Source organism: Ambystoma mexicanum, chromosome 2p, assembly GCF_040938575.1.
Source record: "Ambystoma mexicanum isolate Mex_15411 chromosome 2p, UKY_AmexF1_1, whole genome shotgun sequence".
NCBI lineage: Eukaryota > Metazoa > Chordata > Amphibia > Caudata > Ambystomatidae > Ambystoma > Ambystoma mexicanum.
The window spans coordinates 737,723,182-737,746,158 of record NC_090923.1 but is presented as its reverse complement, the minus strand read 5'-3'; the positions used below and the strand labels follow the sequence as shown (position 1 = coordinate 737,746,158).

Here is a 22,977-nt window from a genome sequence, read left to right as displayed (position 1 = left end):
CTGTCCCCCTCCCACACATGTATGACTGTGTAAGGACTTTCCTGACCTGAGTGCAGGATGAAGAGCGAACCACAATATGGCCAAAGAACAAGTGAAAAATCTTGTGGCATGGTCATTTTAGGGCACTAGCAATGTTAAGTAGCCATACGCGGTAAACGCAAATGTGCACACCAAAAATTGTGCCGAAATGGTAAAAATGTATCTGTCAGCAGCTCGTCTTTAGGGACATAAATAAATTGACCAAATATCCCATGTTTAAAAAGCTATGGTAATACAAAACTATCCCTATTACACTGCACTGCACAGGGCTGTGTGCAATGTAAAAAGTACAAGAATTAAAAAGGGAAACTTAGTTTCCCAGTAATTATACTTTGAAGGGGTGATCGGTTATCCCATAACCATGAGTGCAAGGCATGTGGAGCTGAAGGCTTAACCTCCCTTTTTAAAAAGTTAGGACCGGATAAAATGAAGCAAAAAGAATGGGGTACCACAGGAAACTATGGCAAAAAAAAGTAGTTTGTAACAGGATCCCAGGTACGCGGTGGGAAACGTTGCGAGGGGAAGCGGGCAGTTGTATTCCACAAGATGCAGTAACGTGCTAAAGGCAATTGGTGATCTACCTCAAGAAGGGGAAAACTTATGATGTAAAAACTAAAGACAAACACCATCCCGTTCTGGTAAAGTGGACAGATTAATTATTTTGGAAAATTGAACCTTGAAACTCATAGAGATGCTGAGTACCAAAGAAGGGGAGCAAAGGAAGGGCCATTGGGCCCAAAGGAGATGTACATCATAGCTGCATACTGTCAGACATTTGAACACCATGAACTAAATGGGTGCAAAGTACCTCGCTAGATGAGGAGGGATCACCAGATATCTACCTGAGAATAAGTCTCTTTGCATACTCCGAAAGCAAATACAAAACATATGGGACAAACTTAAGCAGTTTGCTCAACGAAACTGGGAGAGACCTAGGGAAAACGCCATTGTTCAACCATACAAAGGTTTGGCTATGGACATTTGGGGTACAAAGTCAGCTACCGGAGCAAACGGAGTCTAATTGCTGATCCCTATTGATACTGTTCGTTTGTTTTGTGATGCTAGGGCCCGTTAGTGTAGGTTTGGATGGGTTATTTTGGTGAATCGTCCAGACCAGCCCTTTAACTTAGTTTGAAAGATGGGGAAGTCCCTTTTATAGAAATGGGGTCCAGTGAAAGTTTGTGTATTTTTTTTATTTTTTGTTTTGCTTTTTTTTTTCTAAATGAATACTGCTATTTAGGAAAAAAATGGTCTTGCTGTCCGAGTTTCTCTCATTGGCTCTCTACAGTGGACATAGAACCAGTGGTTTAAGTGAGAATAAAAAAGTTGCAGGGCAGATAAAGTGATGGTTGCCCTCCTGGATTTCTTGGATTCACTTTAACAGTTCAGATAACATCTGGAGTTGTAGTCCAGCTACCTCCTCGTTTTGTTTAGGTGGCTGGTTAAGCTGCACACTTAAGTAGATTCTTTAAGTACATGGATTTAAACTATATATTTTAGTGAACCTTTCATGGGCTGAGTTTAAAAATGTAAAAGATTTGGCAGAATTCAAAATTGCTGTGAGCAGTTCAGCGCCTCGTTAGCTGACCCCAACATCGACCAGGAACTTCCCAGGCCAACTGGTACTATTCAAACCTAATTATGTAGCATTATCCTGCATGTTGAGGAATTTGCATGAAGGAGCATTGGGACAATTACATTTTGCTTCTTGTGTGAAAGTTGGATTTCTAGCACACAATGTATTCGCTCCTCATTCCCCCAAAGGTATTGCCGGTTTCCTGGGTGGTGACTGGTACCCAGGAGCTCCATTTCAACTCCTTTATTTTATTTCAATCCCTGTTCTAGCATTTAAGTTTTGCTCCAATGTTATAACATGAACTTATGTAATGTTTTTAACACTAAAATCTGCCACAGCCCCAGATTATGCAGATGGTTCCTGCTCCAATTTAAAGGGTTTGTTCCCACATTAGCCTGTGCTAAACCTGTAAGAGCTCTCAGTAAATTATGGTCTGCAGAGAAATTGGTATATCATAGGGGTAAACACTTTAAATTCCATCAAGACCTACTCCTTTCCTCCTTAGTGTGATGAGTACTGTTAAGTTTGAGAGCAGTAACCATGGTGATCAACAGGACTTTGGAACTAGGGCATTCTGTGGTAGCAAGTGCTCCATAAATAGGTAAGTTCCTCCGTGCACCAAAGGGGACAGAGCTGTGGGGTACATTGGAAGTTAAATTGGCACATTACTCCAGCTTGCTTGAGAGCAGAACAGTGAAATGTGTTGTGTGATGTCCCTTTGTGGTTTGCAGAATTGTGCTCCATACAGGAAATGTGGATAGCCTATTGTGGTGCATAATTTTATTTTCTGATGTTTGTTAATCTGCTTAGAATCACATGCTGTGCATAGGTCCGACATCCAGTGGTCACTGCGGAGTATTGCATTTTGTTTTTCGTAGTCGAAAAGGGGACGTCGACAAGGCGTGTCTGAAACACTATCCCTATAGTGACGTGCGTTGTACCCACAATCCCTCACGCGTCGAGGTCCCTCAGATTGTTTTTTTCCGCCCAGCTACAGGTCGCCTTTACGCGGAGCTCCTCGAGAGACATTGCAGATTTCATCTCCTCGACCTTTGGTCGTTTCCTATTAATATATAACACATAGATCCCTCCCTCGACGCAGTTGTGAAGCTGTTTCTCCGCCGAGCAAGATCTTCGACGGAGGGGACGAGCGGAGGAGATCCTTCGGCGTTGCCGAACACGTGGCCTGGCCTCGCAGGCCAAATACAGTAGGGAGAGTGGGGTCGTGGGACATCTCTGTTTCCTTCTGAGAATGCCTTTCCTTTTCCCCTTCCTTTCCCTTGGGGTCGTTATCACGATTTACTGCCTCGGCTATGGAGAGGACACCCTTTAGGTTTTGCCCGCGTTGCAAGGGCAAGTTCACTTGGAAGGACAAGCATTCACGGTGTAACCGCTGCTTGCCCCTCTATCACAAAGAGGAGGGTTGCACGGCTTGTCGGCTTCTTAAGCCAAAGACTCTAAAAGACCGTAGGGTCAAGAGGTGGGCGGCCTACGCTATGTCGAAGGCCGATTCCTCACCCGCCGCTGCTACCACCGACAGTGACGAGGAACGTGATAACACGACCTCCGCTACGGAAGTCGTAGACCCCTCTAAAGAGCGCTCGTGCTCTTCGTCGTCTGTCCCCGGCCCCGACGGGCTCGGCTCACGCCCTGCTTATGGGGATGAACACCCCGCCGACACTGACGCACACGATACCACACATAAGCACACAACCCACGGCTCTTCTTTGTCAAAGACAAAGAAAGCATCAGCGCCCAAGGAGACGCAGGTTCCACCGGCAGCCTCCTCGGACCGTTCAGGTTAGAAGCCCCTCTCGCAACCGCAGCCGCGACCAGCGACTGGGCTTTCGGCAAATAAGGGCGCTGCCCCCAAACCATCGGCCGGCGCGCACCAGCAGAGAGCGCACGCCGCCGTAGAACGATAGACACCCGTAACGTCGAAACCACAGCCCTCCTCTGACAAACGAGTCGCAGAGAGCTTGGCGAGGATCGTTGTAGCCGATGCCCAGAAGCGTACGCCGAAAGACACGTCGAGCGCTACGCAAAGGTCGAAAGACACGCCGAAAAAGCCCGAAGAAAGACAGGGACTACCCCCTTCAGTCGGGGGGACCCCCAGCACACGGAAGGCTTTTCGGAAGGCGACGGGACACTTTCCTCGACGTTATGGGAGAGGTCGAGCCGTTTTCAGGCAGAAGACACTAATTTTCCCCCGCTAGACCGCTCAGGGGTACCCCATGAGACCATGGAAAGGCTCCATCTCTGCATGGAGAGAATGGAGAGGTTTATGAAAACCCAGAACCCTCCCACTCCCAAGAGAAGGGCCTCAGGAGGACCCCAGGGCTAAATATCCGAGACTATTCAATCCCTCCCAGCAGGACACAGCCTCAGATTTCCATAATGTGTATGACCTCACTGGTGAGGAACAATACTTGGAGGAGGAGGATGAATTTGTGGACGATGAAGAGGGACAGAACCAGGAGGAAGGTCTGGAAGACAGCCAAGACATGGTAGGGGAAGGCTTCGGAGAAAATCCAGAAGAAGGGCCTTCACATCCCTGGCAATCCCCATCAGTATATTCGGACACTGATGTCCTGAACCTAAATCCTCCTGACAATTCACCTGTTAGGAACACGTCTCCCATAGACGATCAGCCCACATTCAATGCCCTGTTGCGCAGAGCAGCAGCACATTTCGAACTGGACACTGGGGAGATCTCTCCTGAAATAGACTTTGTGGAAAGAGTAATTAAGGAGAAACCCCCGGTCAGCCAGACCATTCCCCTCCTCGCTTCAGTGAAGAGGAGAATCATCCCTTCACTATCCACGCCCGCACTAATCAGAGGAGTTAATCCAAGAATTGAAAAACTTTTCACTCCTTCACCCTCAGACCCGCTGTACATCAGGGGACATTCTATTCCAGACTCCCTTGTAGTAACTAATACAAGGAAGAGGGCAGGGGTGCCGCTGTCCACCAGCGAGGCACCACCTGACAAGGAGGGCAAGAGATTATATGCCCTTGGAAAGAGTCACATCCTCGGCTGCCTTTTCTGCAAGAATTGCGAACAACAATTCTTTGCTAGCTAGCTACGCGGACGCGCAGTGGGTCAAACTGCGCAAAGACGCCGAAGAAGCGCCAGAACCACTACGGACACGCCTGAAGGAACCCAGGTCAACCAGAGCATTGTGAAGAACTCTCTGGATGCTGCAGAGACAGCGGGACGTTCCCTGGTTCAGGGAATACTCCTAAAACGCCATGTATGGCTGCGTAACTCAGGGTTCAAACCGGAGACACAGGCGTCTGTAATAAATAAACCTATTGAAGACTCAAACCTCTTCGGGAAAGCGGTGGATGGGGCTCTGGAAATGGCTAAAAAACAGTTCGATACTATCAAAACACTTGACCAGATCTCTAAGCCCACTACCAGACGCGGCTATGGCAACAAACGCTTTTTTCGTGGCCAACGCCAACAGCAGAATCAGCAGCAACAGTACCCTGCCACCAATTACCAGACCTATAGTGGGCAGTACAGCCAAAGAGGCCAGCGCTGTGGCAAAGGGAGAGGTCGGGGGTCCACCCCCAGAGGCTCCCAAGCCCCCAACAACACCAAGTGACGCAAAGATTTGCGTCCCCTCCCATGCAACACCGGTCGGGGGACGGCTAACATCCTTTCTTCCAGCATGGGAGGGAATAACGTCAGACCGCTGGGTACTTTCCACCGTAGCCCACGGATACTGCATCGAATTCAACGGTTCCCCATCATACAGACCCCCGAGGGGACGACGCATGACACCAGAACACCTTGCCATCCTTCTCCGAGAAGTAGAACTGCTGGAAAAAGGAGCCATAGAGGTCGTGCCTCTATCTCAGGTAACAGAAGGTATTTATTCAGTGTACTTCCTTGTACCCAAAAAGGATCTAACCATGCGCCCTGTATTAGATCTGCGCCCAGCGAACAAGTTTGTCAGACCACAGAAGTTTCGTATGGTGACCTTACAGGAAGTGATCAACCTGCTATCACAAGGAGATTACATGACAACACTAGACATGAAAGATGCATACTTTCATATTTTAATGTTGCCAGCGCACAGAAAATACCTCCGGTTCATGAGAGAGGGCAAACACTACCAGTTCAGAGTGCTACCCTTCGGCATAACATCTGCACCAAGGGTATTCACGAAGGTACTGGCAGTGGCAGCGGCCCACCTGCGCAGGTTATCCATCCCAGTATACCCTTACCTCGACGACTGGCTCATAACGGGATTCTTACGAAACATGCTTCTCCAATACCCAAAAGACTGTAGACCTTTTGTTCCAGCTGGGCTTCTCCATCAACGAAAAGAAGTCCAGCCTAGACCCCAGCCAGATCAAACAATTCCTAGGGGCTCTAATTCAAACAAAGGACGGCCTCGTCTTCCCCTCCAACGAGAGGGTCCAAAACATGCTGTTTCAGATCCCTCAATATGTGGCTGGTCGAGAGGTGACGGTACGCAAAGCAATGCGCTTGCTAGGCATGATGGCGTCGTGTATTTATTTGGTACCTCGCGCGCCTGCGCCCAATGCAAGATTGGCTCAACAGCCAGTGGTGTCAGGCCAGCGGACTATGGGACGATCTAGTGGTGGTCTTGCAAGCCTTGGTTCTCTCGCTACGGTGGTGGACAAAGGAAAACCTGGAAAGAGGGAAACCTTTTGCCACACCCGCGGCGGAAGCCACTCTAACCACAGACGCATCCCTCACAGGATGGGGGGCTCACCTATCCCATCAGACTGCTCACGGAGTGTGGACTCCGAACGTAGCATCCAAACACATAAATCTACTGGAGCTACTAGCTGTGTTCAAGACGCTAAAAACCTTCCAGGAACACCTACAAGGCAAAACAGTGATGGTCCTTACAGACAGCACCACAGCCATGTACTACATCAACAAGCAGGGGGGCACCCACTCTCCAGGACTGTCCAAACTGGCCCAAAATATATGGAAGTGGGCTCTCAAACCAAACATGTTCCTACTGTCACAACATGTACCAGGGGAACTCAATCTGCTGGCAGAAAAACTCAGCAGAGATTTCCCCCTGCCCGAAGAGTACGAATGGCGACTGCACGAAGACATCGTCTTCGACGTCTTCACACAATGGGGATTCCCAGAAATAGACCTGTTCGCAACCCTGGAGAACTCACAATGCCTAAGTTACGCCTCCAGGTACCCCCAGAACCAATCCAAGGGGAACGGTCTGTCGATGCAATGGTCAGGGAAATTTGTTTACGCTTTTCCCCCCCGACTCCCCTTCTCAACAAGGTGGTGCACAAGATGCACCAGGGACAAGTGACCATGATACTGGTGGCCCTAATGTGGGCCCGACAGCCATGGTTCGCTCACTTGATGGAGATGTCTCTATCTCCCCCAGTGAAACTCTCCTGCCCGTACAACATGCTGTCACAAGACAAGGGCAGGACTCTGCATCCATGCCCCCAGAACATGAACTTAGCAGCCTGGCTCCTGAGATCATAGAATTTGGACATCTACAGCTCCCGCAGAGATGCATGGATCTCCTCAGGGAAGCCAGAAAACCTAACACTCGCCACTGCTATTCTAGCAAGTGGAAGAGATTTGTCATCTGGTGCAGAGGAAAGAGCATCAACCCGATTGACTGCTCTCCCACACATATTGTTCTATACCTGACCCATTTATTGGATTCAGGTCTAGTGTTCAATTCCATTAAAGTCCACCTAGCGGCACTTTCTGCATACACCACTTCCCAACTCAAGGTGTCGTGGTGGAGGATCCCTGTTATAAAGGCCTTCATGGAGGGAGTAAAGAGAATACACCCCCGATAGCTGACCCAGCTCCCGGATGGGACCTTAACGTGGTACTTACCAGACTCATGGGCTCACCATTTGAACCCATCCACAAAGCATCTCTTAAAGACCTCACTCTTAAGACTGCTTTTCTAATAGCTATCACCTCCATCAGGAGAGTAAGTGAACTACAGGCTCTTTCTGTTCTAGACCCCTTCGTTACAGTTTTTCAGAGATAAGGTGGTTCTACGCACGCACCCTAGGTTTGCTCCGAAATTCATCTCGAAATTCCACGTAAACCAGTCTATAGAACTACCAACGTTCTTTCAAAATCCTTCCAATTTGGGAGAAAAAAGTCTGCACACACTAGATGTGCGCAGAGCGGTCATGTTCTACATGGAAAGAACCAGACCACTGAGGAAGACTAATCAGTTCTTCGTCTCGGTGGCAGCAGGAAGAGAAGGGGATGCAGTTTCAAAGTCCACTATTTCTAGATGGATTGTTCAATGCATCACTCTCTGCTATACTCTTGCTAAGAGAGAACTGCCCTTTAAGCCAAGAGCACACTCTACTCGAGGCACGGGGGGCGTCGTTAGCATTCATTGCAAATGTTCCCCTTGAGTCCATCTGCAAAGCGGCTACCTGGAGTTCTGTGCACACCTTTACAAAACACTTCTGTCTAGATGCACACTCGAGATCTGACTCCCAGGTGGGACAGGCAGTATTAAGACATCTTTTCTCTACTGTTCCTTCTCATAACCCACCGCCAACTCCGGGTACTGCTCGCTAGTCTATGCACAGCATGTGATTCTAAGCAGATTAACAAACATCAGAAGACCATGCATTACTTACCGTAAAAGCATTTCTGATGGTTGTATCTGCTTAGATTCACATGCGCCCACCCTTCCTCCCCGCTCGGATGGAAGGAACATAGACATCCTTTATATATATATATCTCTTTTCTGTACTCACTCACGTCTAGACGGCTCCCTCAGGGCATAAAAATACAAACACAGGGACCTCGACGCGTGAGGGATTGTGGGTACAACGCACGTCACTATAGGGATAGTGTTTCAGACACGCCTTGTCGACGTCCCCTTTTCGACTACGAAAAACAAAATGCAATACTCCACAGTGACCACTGGATGTCGGACCTATGCACAGCATGTGAATCTAAGCAGATACAACCATCAGAAATGCTTTTACGGTAAGTAATGTATTGTCATCTGGAGCTATTGCCCAAGTTACACCATTTGTCTCCAAATATGTAAGTTTTCTCTATAATGCCCGTCTTGTCTTTAGACTTATAAATCCTAGACTTTAACCATGGCTCAAAACAAAATGTTTACCTTGCAGTTCACAGATCATATGGGAAATATAATTTACTTAAGGTTTACTGCAAACACTGAAGTGATTTATTTTTAAGCAAAGCAGAGGGTATTGAAGGGTGACACTCTTCTATAGATGGGACATTCTGGGAGTGCAATCATTTGTGATCGAGGATTGCTAGAATTGTGGTGGACGCCTTTAGCAGAGCTTGGTTTAAAGAACGCTTCTCATAATTGGGAAAGAAATGTGTATTAATTTTTATTTTTTTCTCCTCCACAGGGAAGAGCTGCCAGAATCTGCTTACAAGCACCAGCTTCTGGGGCTGAACTTGCTGTTTCTGCTGTCCCAGAACAGAGTTGCCGAGTTCCACACAGAGTTGGAGCGACTACCAGCGAAGGACATCCAGACCAACGTTTACATTAAGCACCCAGTCTCTCTTGAACAGGTATATTTTCTGTATATCGCTAAACATACAGATGCCCCATGTATTTAGCTGATTCGTTTCATAGGAGGGTGCTCAATAGAATCTTCACTCACTTACTGCTCTTGCCTCAAAACCGAATCCGGAACAGCAAGAATGCTGCATTCCGATGGAGAATAACACAAGAAAACCACTCTGTCTACAACAGACTGGAACTTGCATGGCCCAGTGTAGTACTAAACGCCATAACGGGAGGATACACCAATCCGAAATGGCTCTCGCTGCTCCTCATACCCCTCCACCTTACACTAGCGCTCACACACAAATTCATGCCTACCAATACCACATTAACTTGGGCAGCCCGAGGCCTAAGCACCTATCTTTTAACTCTATAAAAAAAACCTGCCACTCTATCCTGCTGCTGCTGCTGCGCGCGTGTGTGTGTGTGTGTGTGTGTGTGTATATGTATCTATGTATGTATGTATGTATGTATGTATGTGTGTGTGTATATATATATATATATTTCTGATGTTTGTTAATCTGCTTAGAATCACATGCTGTGCATAGGTCCGACATCCAGTGGTCACTGCGGAGTATTGCATTTTTTTTTTCGTAGTCGAAAAGGGGACGTCGACAAGGCGGGTCTGTAACACTATCCCTATAGTGACGTGCGTTGTACCCACAATCCCTCACGCGTCGAGGTCCCTCAGATTGTTTTTTTCCGCCCAGTTTCTGGTCGCCTTTCGCGGAGCTCCTAGAGAGACATTGCTATACTTGCCATGGACCTCGGTCCTTTTGTCATAACTTAATATACTGATAACGATCCCTCCCCCTCGACGTTAGCTGTGAAGCTGTTTCTCCGCCGAACTGATTTTCGACGGAGAGGAAGAGCGGAGGAGATCCTTCGGCGCTGCCGAACACGTGGCCTGGCCTCGACAGCCAACTTACAGTAGGGAGAGTGGGGGTTAGAACTTTGTCTCTTCTCTTTGAGAATGTCTTTCTTTCTCCCCTTTCTTTCCCTTGGGGTTGTTATCGCCAGCTATTATTGCCTCAGCTATGGAGAGGACACCATTTAAGTTTTGCCCACGCTGCAGGGGCAAATATACTTGGAAAGTTAAGCACAAGCTCTGTAATCGTTGCTTACCCCTCGATCACATAGAGAACAGCTGCGCAGCCTGCAAGCTCTTAAAACCCAGGACTCTTAAAGAACGTAGGGTTAAGAGGTGGGCGGACTACGCGATGTCGAAGTCCGTTTCCTCACCCGCTGCCGCTGTTACTGAAAGTGACGAGGAGTGCGATAACTCGACATCCGTTACGGAAGTCATGAACCCCCAGAAGGAGCGCTCCCGCTCCTCGTCGTCCGTCCCCGGCCCCGACGGGCTCGGCTCACGCCCTGCTTATGGGGATGAACACCCCGGCGACAAGGACGCACACAAACCCCATAAGGCTAAACACACTACCCACGGCTCTTCTTCGTCGAGAACGAAGGATCCATCAGCGCCGAAGGGGACGCAGGGCACTCCGGCGTCTACCGCAGACCGTAAAGGTCACAAGCCCCACCCGCAAACGCAGCCGCGACCAGCGATTGGGCTTCCATCTAACACGGGCGCTACCCCAAAAACATCCGGCGCAACGCTCAATAGAGCGACCGTCGAGGTACAACGCGCAACGCACACAACGTCGACACCAGAGCCCTCGACGGACAAGATCGTGGTCGAGAGCCTAGCGAGAATTGTCGCCGAAGACAAACGTACGCGGACGACGAAACAAACGTCGAATACCGCGTCGAAAAAACATAAAAGTAGCCAGGAACTGCCCCTTTCTCCAAAGGACGCTTCCGAACTACCTGAAGGCTTTTCAGAAGGAGACGGGAACCTCTCGTCGACGTTGTGGGAGCGTTCGAAACGATTCGAAGGCGAAAACACTAATTTCCCCCCTCTAGACTATTCAGGGGTACCCCATGAGACCCTTGAAAGACTCCATTCTTGCATGGAGAAAATGGAAAGGTTTCTAGGAAACCAAGACCCACCCACTCACAAAAGACAAAGAGAATGGCCACAGGATGACCCTACAGTCAAGATTCCTAGACTGGTTGACCTCACTGAGGAGGAGCAATACCTCCAAGAAGATGAGGAGTGTTTGGGTGGAGAAGAAGAGGTAGAACTTGAGGAAGAGGGGTTCGAAGAAGATCCTTACACCACTGCTACAGGTTTTGAAGAGCATACAGCTACCTCGCAGCCCTGGCATTCACCGTCAGTGCAGCCTTGGCAATCCCCATCAGTACATTCAGACCCTGATGCCTTTCTCCCTTCTCCTCTCAAGGTTTCACATGGGAACTCCTCTCCCATAGATGACCAACCTTCCCTCCATGCACTATTGCGCAAGGCAGCAGCGCATTTTGAAATTGATACAGGGGAAACTCTTCCAGACATTGACTTTGTAGAAAAAGTCATCAAAGAAAAAGCCCCTGTTAGCCAATCTATTCCACTCCTGGCTTCTATTAAAAGAAGAATTTCTCCTTCCCTTACTAACCCAGCTTTAGTAAGAGGGGTCAACCCTAGAATAGAAAAGCTCTTCAGCCCTTCATCCTCTGACCCTTTATACATCAGAGGACACTCTATTCCGGACTCCCTTGTGGTTACCAACACAAGAAAAAGAGCAGGGGTGCCACTATCCACTAGTGAAGCACCTCCAGACAAAGAAGGCAAAAAACTCTACGCACTGGGGAAGAGAATCACGACCTCCGCCGCCTTCTCTACTAGAATTGCTAATAACAACTCACTTTTAGCTAGCTACGCAGATGCACAGTGGAACAAGCTGCGCAGCGAAGCAGAGGAAGCACCTGAACCTCTGCGTTCTCGCCTGCTAGCTATAATATCAGAGGGCACACTGGTAAACCAGGGCATCGTTAAGAACTCCCTAGATGCCGCTGAGACGGCTGGCCGCTCCCTAGTGCAGGGAATACTTCTCAAACGCCACGTTTGGCTACGCAATTCAGGTTTTAAGCCCGAAACCCAAGCCTCCCTCATAAATAAACCCATTGAACAAACGCATCTGTTTGGGAAAGCAGTAGATGAGGCCCTAGAACATGCTAAAAAAGAGTTTGATACCATCAAGACTCTTGATCAAATTTCTAGGCCCCCTAACAGGCGAGGCTATGGTAATAAACGCTCCTTTCGTGGCCAAAGACAGCAGCAGAACCAACAACAACAATATTACTCTGGCTCCAACTGGCCCACTAACCAGGGTAACACCCAGTTCAGTCAAAGAGGCCAACGCCGTGGCAGAGGAAGAGGTGGTGGCTCCAGCCCCAGAGGTTCCACGCCCAATACCAGCAAATGACCCGAAAATTCGGGTCCCCTCCCATGCATCACCGGTCGGGGGCCGGCTAACATCGTTCCTTTCAGCATGGGAGGGAATCACGTCAGACCGTTGGGTATTATCCACCATAGCCCACGGATACTGCATCGAGTTCAACGGTTCCCCGAAGTACAAACCCCCACGGAACCGACGCATGACACCGCAACACCTCTCCATTCTTCTTCAAGAGGTGGAAGAACTACTGAAGAAAGAAGCTATAGAGCCCGTCCCCCTATCACAGGTAACAGAAGGTATTTATTCAGTGTACTTCCTTGTACCCAAAAAGGACTTAACCATGCGCCCTGTATTAGATCTGCGCCCAGCGAACATATTTGTCAAACCCCAAAAGTTTCGTATGGTGACCTTACAGGAGGTAATCCCACTGTTATCACAAGGGGATTACATGACAACACTGGACATGAAAGATGCATACTTTCATATTTTAATGTTGACATCGCACAGAAAATACCTCAGGTTCAAGATAGAGGACAAACACTACCAGTTCAGAGTACTACCCTTCGGGATAGGATCTGCACCAAGGGTATTCACGAAAGTACTGGCAGTGGCAGCGGCCCACCTGCGCAGATTATCCATCCCAGTATACCCTTACCTCGACAACTGGCTCATAACGGGGGATTCTTACGAAACATGCTTCTCCAATACCCAAAAGACCGTAGACCTTTTGTCCCAACTGGGCTTCTCCATCAACGAAAAGAAGTCCAGCTTAGACCCCAGCCAAATCAAACAATTCCTAGGGGCTCTAATTCGAACAAAGGACGGCCTCGTATTCCCCTCCAACGAGAGGGTCCAAAACATGCTGTTTCAGATTCCCCATTATGTAGCAGGCCAAGAGGTGACGGTACGCAAAGCAATGCGCTTGCTAGGGATGATGGCGTCATGTATTTATTTGGTACCTCACGCGCGCCTGCGCCCAATGCAAGAGTGGCTCTACAGCCAGTGGTGTCAGGCCAGCGGACAATGGGACGATCTAGTGGTGGTCTCGCAGGCCTTGGTTCTCTCGCTACGGTGGTGGACAAAAGAAAACCTGTTATTAGGGAAAACTTTTGCCACACCCGCAGTGGAAGCCACTCTAACCACAGACGCATCCCTTACAGGATGGGGGGCTCACCTATCCCATCAGACGGCCCACGGAGTTTGGACTCCGAGCTTAGCATCCAAGCATATAAACCTGCTGGAACTACTAGCGGTGTTCAAAGCAATGAAAGCCTTTCAGAAACAGCTACAAGGAAAGACAGTGATGGTCCTCACAGACAGCACCACAGCCATGTACTACCTCAACAAGCAAGGAGGCACTCACTCTCCAGGACTGTCCAAACTGTCCCAGAACATATGGAAGTGGGCTCTCAGACACAACATGTTCCTACTATCACAACATGTACCAGGGGAACTCAATCTTCTAGCAGACAAACTCAGCAGAGACTTCCCCCTGCCCGGAGAGTACGAATGGCAATTACACAAAGACATCGTCTTAGACGTCTTCACTCAATGGGGATTCCCGGAAATAGACCTGTTCGCAACTCTGGAAAACTCACAATGCCAAAGTTACGCCTCCAGGTACCCCCAGAACCAGTCCAAGGGGAACGGTCTGTCGATTCTATGGTCGGGGAAATTTGTTTACGCCTTTCCCCCGACTCCCCTTCTCAACAAAGTGGTGCACAAGATGCATCAGGAGCAAGTTACAATGATACTAGTGGCCCCAATGTGGGCCCGGCAGCCATGGTTCGCTCACTTGATGGAGATGTCCCTATCTCCCCCAGTGAAACTTCCCTGCCCGTACAACATGCTGTCACAAGACAAGGGCAGAGCACTGCATCCATGCCCTCAGACCATGAACTTAGCAGCCTGGCTCCTGAGATCATAGAATTTGGACATTTACAACTCCCACAGAGATGTATGGACATCCTCAGGGAAGCCAGAAAACCTAATACTCGACACTGCTATTCTAGCAAATGGAAAAGATTCGTTATCTGGTGTAGAGGTACTAGCATCAACCCAGTTGACTGCTCTCCTACTGACATTATTCTATACTTGACCCATTTACTGGATTCAGGTTTAGTGTTCAATTCCATTAAAGTCCACCTAGCGGCACTTTCTGCATACACCACTTCCCAACTTAAAGTGTCGTGGTGGAAGATACCAGTTATCAAAGCCTTCATGGAGGGGGTAAAGAGGATACACCCTCCGATAGCTAACCCAGCTCCCAGATGGGACTTAAATGTGGTACTTTCCAGACTCATGGGCCCTCCCTTCGAACCCATGCACAAGGCAACTCTTAAAGATATCACCCTTAAGACTGCTTTCCTAATAGCTATCACCTCCATTAGGAGAGTAAGTGAACTACAGGCTCTTTCTGTACTAGACCCCCTCGTAACAGTTCACAAAGATAAGGTGGTTCTACGCACACACCCAAGGTTTGCACCTAAATTCATCTCGAAATTTCATGTAAACCAAACTATAGAACTACCAACGTTCTTTCAAAACCCTTCCAGCTCGGGAGAAAAAAGTCTGCATACACTAGATGTACGCAGAGCTGTCAATTTCTACATGGAAAGAACCAGACCACTGAGAAAGACTAATCAGTTCTTTGTCTCGGTGGCAGCAGGAAGAGAAGGAGATGCGGTCTCAAAATCCACTATGTCTAGATGGATTGTTCAATGCATCACTCTCTGTTTCACTCTTGCTAAGAGAGAACTACCCTTCAAGCCAAGAGCACATTCCACTCGAGGCACGGGGGCTTCCATAGCATTCATTGCAAATGTTCCCCTTGAGTCCATCTGCAAAGCGGCAACCTGGAGTTCTGTGCACACCTTTACAAAACACTACTGTCTAGATGCACACTCTAGATCTGATTCCCAGGTTGGGCAGGCAGTATTAAGACATCTTTTCTCTACTGTTCCTTCTCATAACCCACCGCCAACTCCGGGTACTGCTCGCTAGTCTATGCACAGCATGTGATTCTAAGCAGATTAACAAACATCAGAAGACAATGCATTACTTACCGTAAAAGCATTTCTGATGGTTGTATCTGCTTAGATTCACATGCGCCCACCCTTCCTCCCCGCTCGGATGGAAGGAACATAGACATCCTTTTATATATATTTCTCTCTTTTCTGTACTCGCTCACGGCAAAAGGCTCCCTCAGGGCAGAAAAATACAAACAGAGGGACCTCGACGCGTGAGGGATTGTGGGTACAACGCACGTCACTATAGGGATAGTGTTACAGACACGCCTTGTCGACGTCCCCTTTTCGACTACGAAAAACAAAATGCAATACTCCGCAGTGACCACTGGATGTCGGACCTATGCACAGCATGTGAATCTAAGCAGATACAACCATCAGAAATGCTTTTACGGTAAGTAATGCATTGTCATCTATCTTTGCCATAGCAGCGCTCGGGACTCTGGTTTCACACCTGCCCTGTGCTCTCTCACTAAAACTTACTCTATTTATGGGTGCCATTTTTTACACACTCAATAGTCTTTTTGTCTTCTTTAACAACTTTCTGGTAATAAGTGCCTGTTGCTGGGTTGCCCAACAGGCTCCTTTTTTAACTTTCTCTGGCTAACCTTGAGAGCACTACATTTTCCAAGGGTAGAAATTATGTTTGGATTCCTTTTACATTTTGTTAGGTGAAGTCAGCACACCCCACCTTATGTGGAGTGCTGGGGTGATGCAATGTATCCCCTTTCACACTAAAACTGGGACAAGCTTATCTTCAGTGGCTGGTGGCAATGATACCTTGTATTCATTTGGTGCACATTTACCGCGGGCTGTGTTCACAGCTGCAGTAAAGGCACCTAAGGGTCCTCATTTTACCAAAATGGCCCTGGTCTTCTTTTTTTGCCATTTTTGTGTTTCTTGTCCTTTCTTGTTCCTTCCCTGCCCAGGCTCCAGTCTCCAGTCTGTCTTTGAGGGCAGGAATCGAGGGAGGAGTCCAAAACTGAATGGGGACAAATCCCAGTGGGGGGCTGAATGTCCTGACTGCACAACCAGACCACCCCTTGTTGTAAAATGCAGGGAGAGAATGCAGAAGTTGTGCTGTAGTTGCTTTTAAATACTGCAAACCTGGAAGTTTAAGTCAGGTCGACCACTGGAACCGAAACGAAGAGGATGACAAAGGGAAATTGGCTGAAATGATTTCCAGCGACCGACAAGCCTGCTGTTGTAACCAGAGCCTGCTGTAGCCCTTCCTTCCGATCGACCTGGCTACTCTGAAAACCCTGACCCAAAGCCTGGTGAGACCCACTAGACTCAAGAAGACCTGCATTTTGAGCCATGCTACCCGTTGTTACGACCTTGCGTTGCTGCAATACTCTGGGTCCTCGAGCCATTGTGCAGTGCATAGTCTTCCGAATCACGCTGAAACTTCGTGGGCATGCTGGTGGATCTCCCCTCACCAAAGTGCTGGACCTTTGTAACAACGAGAATTAAACCACAATTTTCCACAGAACCGCATCCAACCGCGAGGAAAACCTTGCCTAGAGCCTTCTTCGTTGATCCCTGCTCCTTCTGAGGTGTTGTTTTCAGTAACCACAGCAAGGAATCCACTGACTGGGATTTTGGCTGCAGTTTGGAAGTCCTCCTGCTGCAAAATCTTCTTCAATGCTGAGGTACTGTGTTGGCTTGGGTATGTCCTAATCTTAAGTCTCATAGGATTTCAGTGTAGCTGTGGGGTATTTTCTGTGAGGGGGAGGCCTCTCATCCAGTGCATCCAGTCCCACTGCTAGAATCCTGCTAGGGTGTCTTCTGTGAAGCCCCTGTACCCTCTAGAAGTAAAGTGCTCACCTGTTTACCCAGTCTTCCTTGCTACATAAGAATTTATTCTGACACTGTCTGTTGGTCACTAGTCCCTAGTGACCACCCCCCTGCTGCCACTGAGAACACTCATGCTCCAAGAACTAGGAAAAGACTTAAGTCCTTTAAGGCCTTTTCCCTAGAAAAGAAAATGACTGTTAAAAAGTTACTTTCTTATAAAGAGTTAGTTGGTAACTAACTCGAGTGATCAGTTACAAAAGTTCTTACTCATCTTGGATGTGTGATGCACTATTCTTAAAAGTATTGTTAATATCTTTCTTTCCTTAGAAACGGTTTTGCTATTCTAATAGAAAGTAGATGTGAAGGTATATTACTCACCTGTGATTAGGTTGGGCCTCTTCCCAAAAGTAATGTGTTGGTTTAACCAGATTATTCCTCTAAGGATAATTGTATGAGTGTTCCCCCAACTCGGTCTTGCTTCCCGTGACTTGCTGTTAGCCTGTCCAGAATACATCTGTATTAGCGTTGCCTACCTAGAATAACTTTCAGTCATTCAGTAAAGTGTAACATTAGGTTTTACTTTCTCTGTGCTATCTAACCCATTGACTTTGGTTCTAAAGGCCTCACGTAAGTCGTACTTAAGTTAACTTGTATTGATGGGAAAGGTCTAACCTAGACTTAATTGGGAGATTGAAAAAGTATATGGGTTTTACTTACCTTGAGTTAGCTGTGTGCCATCCAAAAATAAGTTACAAGAGTTACTGCTTATCTCAATCTGCGTTCCACTGATCTCAAAAGCACCTGTAATTGAATATTACATCGGTTTTACTCATCGAGTATAACTGTTCTATCAGAAAAGTAGTTGTAGGTTTTTACTGTACCTGGAATAAGTGTTCTACTATTCACAAAACGGATACTGTCCAGTTGACTGATTGTGATTTGTTACTGAGAGACACTGTACAACTGATAGGCTCTACGGCCCTTGCATTACTGAATGTAATTGTGAAAGTAACAATTGGTATTTACTCCCCAAGAATAGGTGTGACCTATACTGAATATGTATGAAAAGGTGTTGGCTTCCGTAGAAATACTGTTAGGTGTTCCAAATAAAGTTTATGTTTTGGTCTGTGCACCTTCAAGAATATTATTGTTTTTTTATTGTAATTAAGTATAATGTGTGATAGTACTTTATTACCCCTATATTTATCTGGGTCTACCTGTAATAAAATAAATCCTTTATTTTTACAAACAGTGTTTGATTTTCTTTGGGCCATTTGTATTACCATTTCATTTGTACTGATTCTACAGCTCTCTCCCTCCTAAAATACGCCTGGCTGTTCTGTCTAGGCTACCCTGAACTCTGGTTGTACAGCCTTATACTAAGAGTGGAGTCTTGTACTGCCTTAGTTGAATGGTTTTAGTTGGACTTCAGAAAAAACTGTCCTAAAAAGTGCAATTTGACCCAATTTGTTAATGGCCCATATGTGGCAATCCCAGTTGATTTTTGCCTGGCAAGCCTTTAATGCTGGGGTTACCACTTGGCCACCAAACGATGAAAAAAGCATAGTATACCCATTTTGCAGTTTCATTTTACCTACCACACGCTCAACCTGTGCTTTCCCAGTCTTTGCATCAGAAAATATAATGCCCAAGTGGTCAAAATAAGATACACTAGGCATGGCTACTGATTTCACATAAGTAGCCGAAATTCTTTTTACATGATTCCTATGATAAACTAACACCTGCATGCTTTTCGAGTTCACAAACCTGTGATACTCATTTAATAACTTCTGCAATACATTAGGGGTTCTCCCCTATAATACAGAGTGACTAAGTTGGTTGCTGGAAGAATTCTTCATTCATGGGTTTAAAACTTTTTTAAGGTAGCTGTGAAGGGCCCTGGGGGCTTAGGCCTATTGGGAGCCTGGTTACTGGTGTTCCTTTTCTTTGTTAGTCACTGAAATTGATTTGAAAGCTAGCATGAATGTTCTGGCAGTTGTGGTATATTTAGGGCTTACTGGGGCATTTATTAAATGCGTATATTCCAGACACCCGCCAACCCCCCCCCCCCCCACCCACCCCCCCCATAGACGCTCAAATGAGCTCCTTAATTCGTAACCTAGAAATGGACTAAAGGCATATTCTGATAATACAATAATATTGGTGTGGGGGAATTTTAGTAGATGGTGTGGCAGGCATGATGGCCAACACCTGAACTCTGGAATAATTGCCTGCCTGCTGTCATTTTAACTAAACCAAATGACAATCTGGCTAGCAATGCTCAGTTACATTTTATGGCAACAAATGATCTGGTCATGTTAAATGACAGAATGAGTGGTGATATTCCAGGGTCCCTGACGTGGCAATCCGGACCTAAGGGTTCCCACTTGGATTACTTCTTATCTAGCGACCACTTTGCGCATGTTGTTTCTTTGGTAGTATGTGATTCGCCGCTCAGTGACAATTGTATTCTGAATCTGATTTTCAGTTTTCAAATTAGAAGGGCAATATGTGTCTGTTAGGGGAGACTATCATTAATCACCAAGGTAATTGCAGTTGATGGTCTCATAACATTGAAGCCATGAATGCCCATATTGTTTCATTTAGAACTTTCCCATACCCCAAGACACTGATAACCTAGACATGATATCGAATTGGATAGAATGAAAACGGCACGTTACAGAATATATTAGCCCACTGAAAATGTACACCAATATTTCCAGCAGCCCCTTAAGAAAACATGATGCGCTGATAGCACTGGAAAAGAGCCTTCAGGTGCAATATTAGGAGGGCCCTAAAAACCTATGATGGCAACCCTGAAGATGTTGGATCCCTTATCAAGCAGTGTAAAACAGACTATCGCGCTTGCTTGAAGGGGCATTGCCAATCCACGCTGACTGGCAAATAATGCTTCACATACTATCAACGAATGACAGTGGAAGGTTTTGGAACAATTGTGGTAAACCTCTGGCTTTAAAGGAGGCAGCTTAAATTATCCCAATAAATAAAGCAACTTTGTCTGTCTATATACGGCTGTCATTTCATAAAAAGCCTTTCGGGACTATCGTACTCCATGAAGATGCAAAGATTTCTAACCTACAAATAGACGTCATTACTCTTGCAAATTAAGAATTTATAAGCCTCGGGGGTGGGGGCGGGTGGGGAGGCTGCTGGCTGAGGTGCCTTATCGAATGCAAATTTGTAATCTTCAGTGCGCAGTATGGGTATCTATATTGCAATGCATCTTCAGCCAAGTTCTAAGGGCAGGATTCTGTCTTCCAGTCAGAGATTGATTGTTCACTGTTGTCAAAAAGGAGGATAGACTTAACTCTACTCTTGGCGATGTTAGATGCCCAGGGATATTGTTCGCAACACTTCTGCACGATAAACTGATGAAATGGGCACATCAATATAAAATCTTAAACACCTTGCAAATTGGTTTCCGAAAGCAATGCTCCACCGTCGATATATATAATTTTCATTTTGAAGAGCTTAATTGCAAAAGCTAAGAAGAGAAAGTCTGCTGCTGGTTAGGACAGTTTTTCTGAAGTCCAACTAAGGGCTCAGTAAAACCATATTACTGAGACAGTACAAGGCTGTGCCACCTGAGTATTTGGTAGCCTAGACGGAGCAGCCAGGCTTATTTTAGGATGGAGAGAGGGCTGCAGCTTGATGCAAAGAAATTATTGCATACATCTGGTATACTGAAACACTGTGTATTGTAAAAATGGTTTATTTAAATACAAGTAGGCCAAGAGGAATCTTGGGTAAATAAGTACTAACACATTCTATATAAACAATTATAAAAACCAACTTCATACTTAAGGGATACAACACAAACTACTACCTTTTATAGGTTAGGTAAACTTATAACATGTTCAGAATGCAATCCGCTGTTCTTGGGGAGTAAAACCAGGTTACATATACTTTTTGAATAGTCAGTAATTGAAGGGTAGTAGACCTTGTCAGTCATGCAGTGACACTCGGTTAAGGATGAAGTAGTGTGAGAGTCCAACTGTGAACGAACATGGCTCAAATACCCTGTTCTATGGAATTTCTTCCACTCAGGCGGGTCTACAGCCACATTTTAGCTCACTGCAGCCTTCACAGAGGAGAAATAACCATTTGCATATCACTTTGTCCCACCCACAAGGGCAGCCCAGCACCAAAATGCTAGGCAAATCTCCTCTGAACAAGAGTACCATCAGCAACCCCAGACATGTTTCGGCCTAGTCTGGAACCATTGGGCGAAGCTGAGCCTCCCTAAGACAGAGTGAGCATGGGATCTACGTCTGGATTACTGTGAGCTAAAACATGGTTTTGGGCACTCCTGAATGGGTCCCTTCTCAGAGAACAGGTTATTTGTTTGTGTTTGCTCTCGGTAGAGGGGTCCCAGACTTCAGGATAACACTCAGTTATACCAGGCGAGTAAAACCTAATATAATAAACTATTAGTTGTTTTTCAGATCAGTGGAACACAGATTAAGTTGAGCACAAACTCTTTATGATATTTTTAGGATTGCACCAGGCAGAACAAGGTCGGCTAAACCCACAGTACACTTAATCAGAATGGCACACAGCTATTCAAGGGGGGGGAGAAGGCCAGTGCTTGGACTGTTTTTCTGAAGTCCAACTATGGGCTTCGTAAAACAATTCAACCTAGGCAGTACAAGACTCCACTCTTAGTACAAGGCTGTACCACCCGAGTTCTGGGGTAGCGTAGACCGAGCAGCCAGGCTTATTTTAGGAGGAAGAGCGGGCTGTAGAATCAGTACAAAGGTCCAAAAACACATACACTTTGTATTTGTAAAAAAATGGTTTATTTAAATACAAGTAGGCCTAGTTAGGATAACCTTATTTGGAACACCGAACAGGAGTTCTAGGGAAGTCAACCCAATAGTAACTTTAGATTACTTTCAGTAATATAAGGGTAGGAGACCGGATCATTTGTACTGTGATGATCAGCAAGATCACATAGTAATATCAACTGGACAATATTTTTCTGATCTAGTGAAAAACAGATTCTAGGAAGATTCTGCAATTGTGAGTGGCTGAGAGCAGCAGTGAGGCTTGACTACTACAGGATTGAGGTTCTTTCCTTTAACAGCGGTGAACGCCACAACACCAGCACGAAGGAGCGAGCACCAGAGCACGAGCATGAACGTGCTGCCACAGTGGGCTTTAGAGACGAGGAGTAGTGTGTGTGGAGGGTGCCGAAATTCGAGTTCGGGCCTGGTGTCTCGGTCGAGACCAGAATTGGTGGGTGGGAAGCGGCCTGGAGTTTTGGTGCATTGCGGTCCCTCACGACTGTGCAAGCGGGTAAGAGAGACCTGCTGTGGCGTGATTGTATTGGAGGAGCAGGCGGAATTTATATTCTTGTGCTGACCTTTTTACACATTTCCACACCTTTTGTTGCCTGGTGACTTGGGCAACTGTGGTTTGGGGTTTTTCTTCATCTTCTATCCTTACCCTTTGAGCCCATAAGTGGGTCGCCCAAGGGGAACCTATAATACACTGTCTGGTAGCAAGAGCCCAACGGGCAAACTTATCTGGGGGACAAAGGAGTGGTTTTCTACCCTTTACTAATAGAGATTCAGGAACTACGAGAACTCTGACAAGCTCAGTCTGCTCCCTTACATGAACATTACTTTCTCCAGCATGGGGTCTGGCATGGATTCACA

The 22,977-nt window shown here is 46.7% G+C and overlaps 1 protein-coding gene across 2 annotated transcripts in view; it reads left to right on the top strand.

Moving 5' to 3' along the window:
- Positions 1 to 22,977, top strand: part of PSMD8 (proteasome 26S subunit, non-ATPase 8) — a 251,293-nt gene that overhangs the window by 38,531 nt on the left and 189,785 nt on the right. For both annotated transcript variants that reach the window (XM_069644355.1, XM_069644356.1), the window contains exon 4: positions 9,017 to 9,182. In XM_069644355.1, the coding sequence (XP_069500456.1) occupies positions 9,017 to 9,182 (166 nt within the window). The remainder of the gene's footprint in view (positions 1 to 9,016; positions 9,183 to 22,977) is intronic.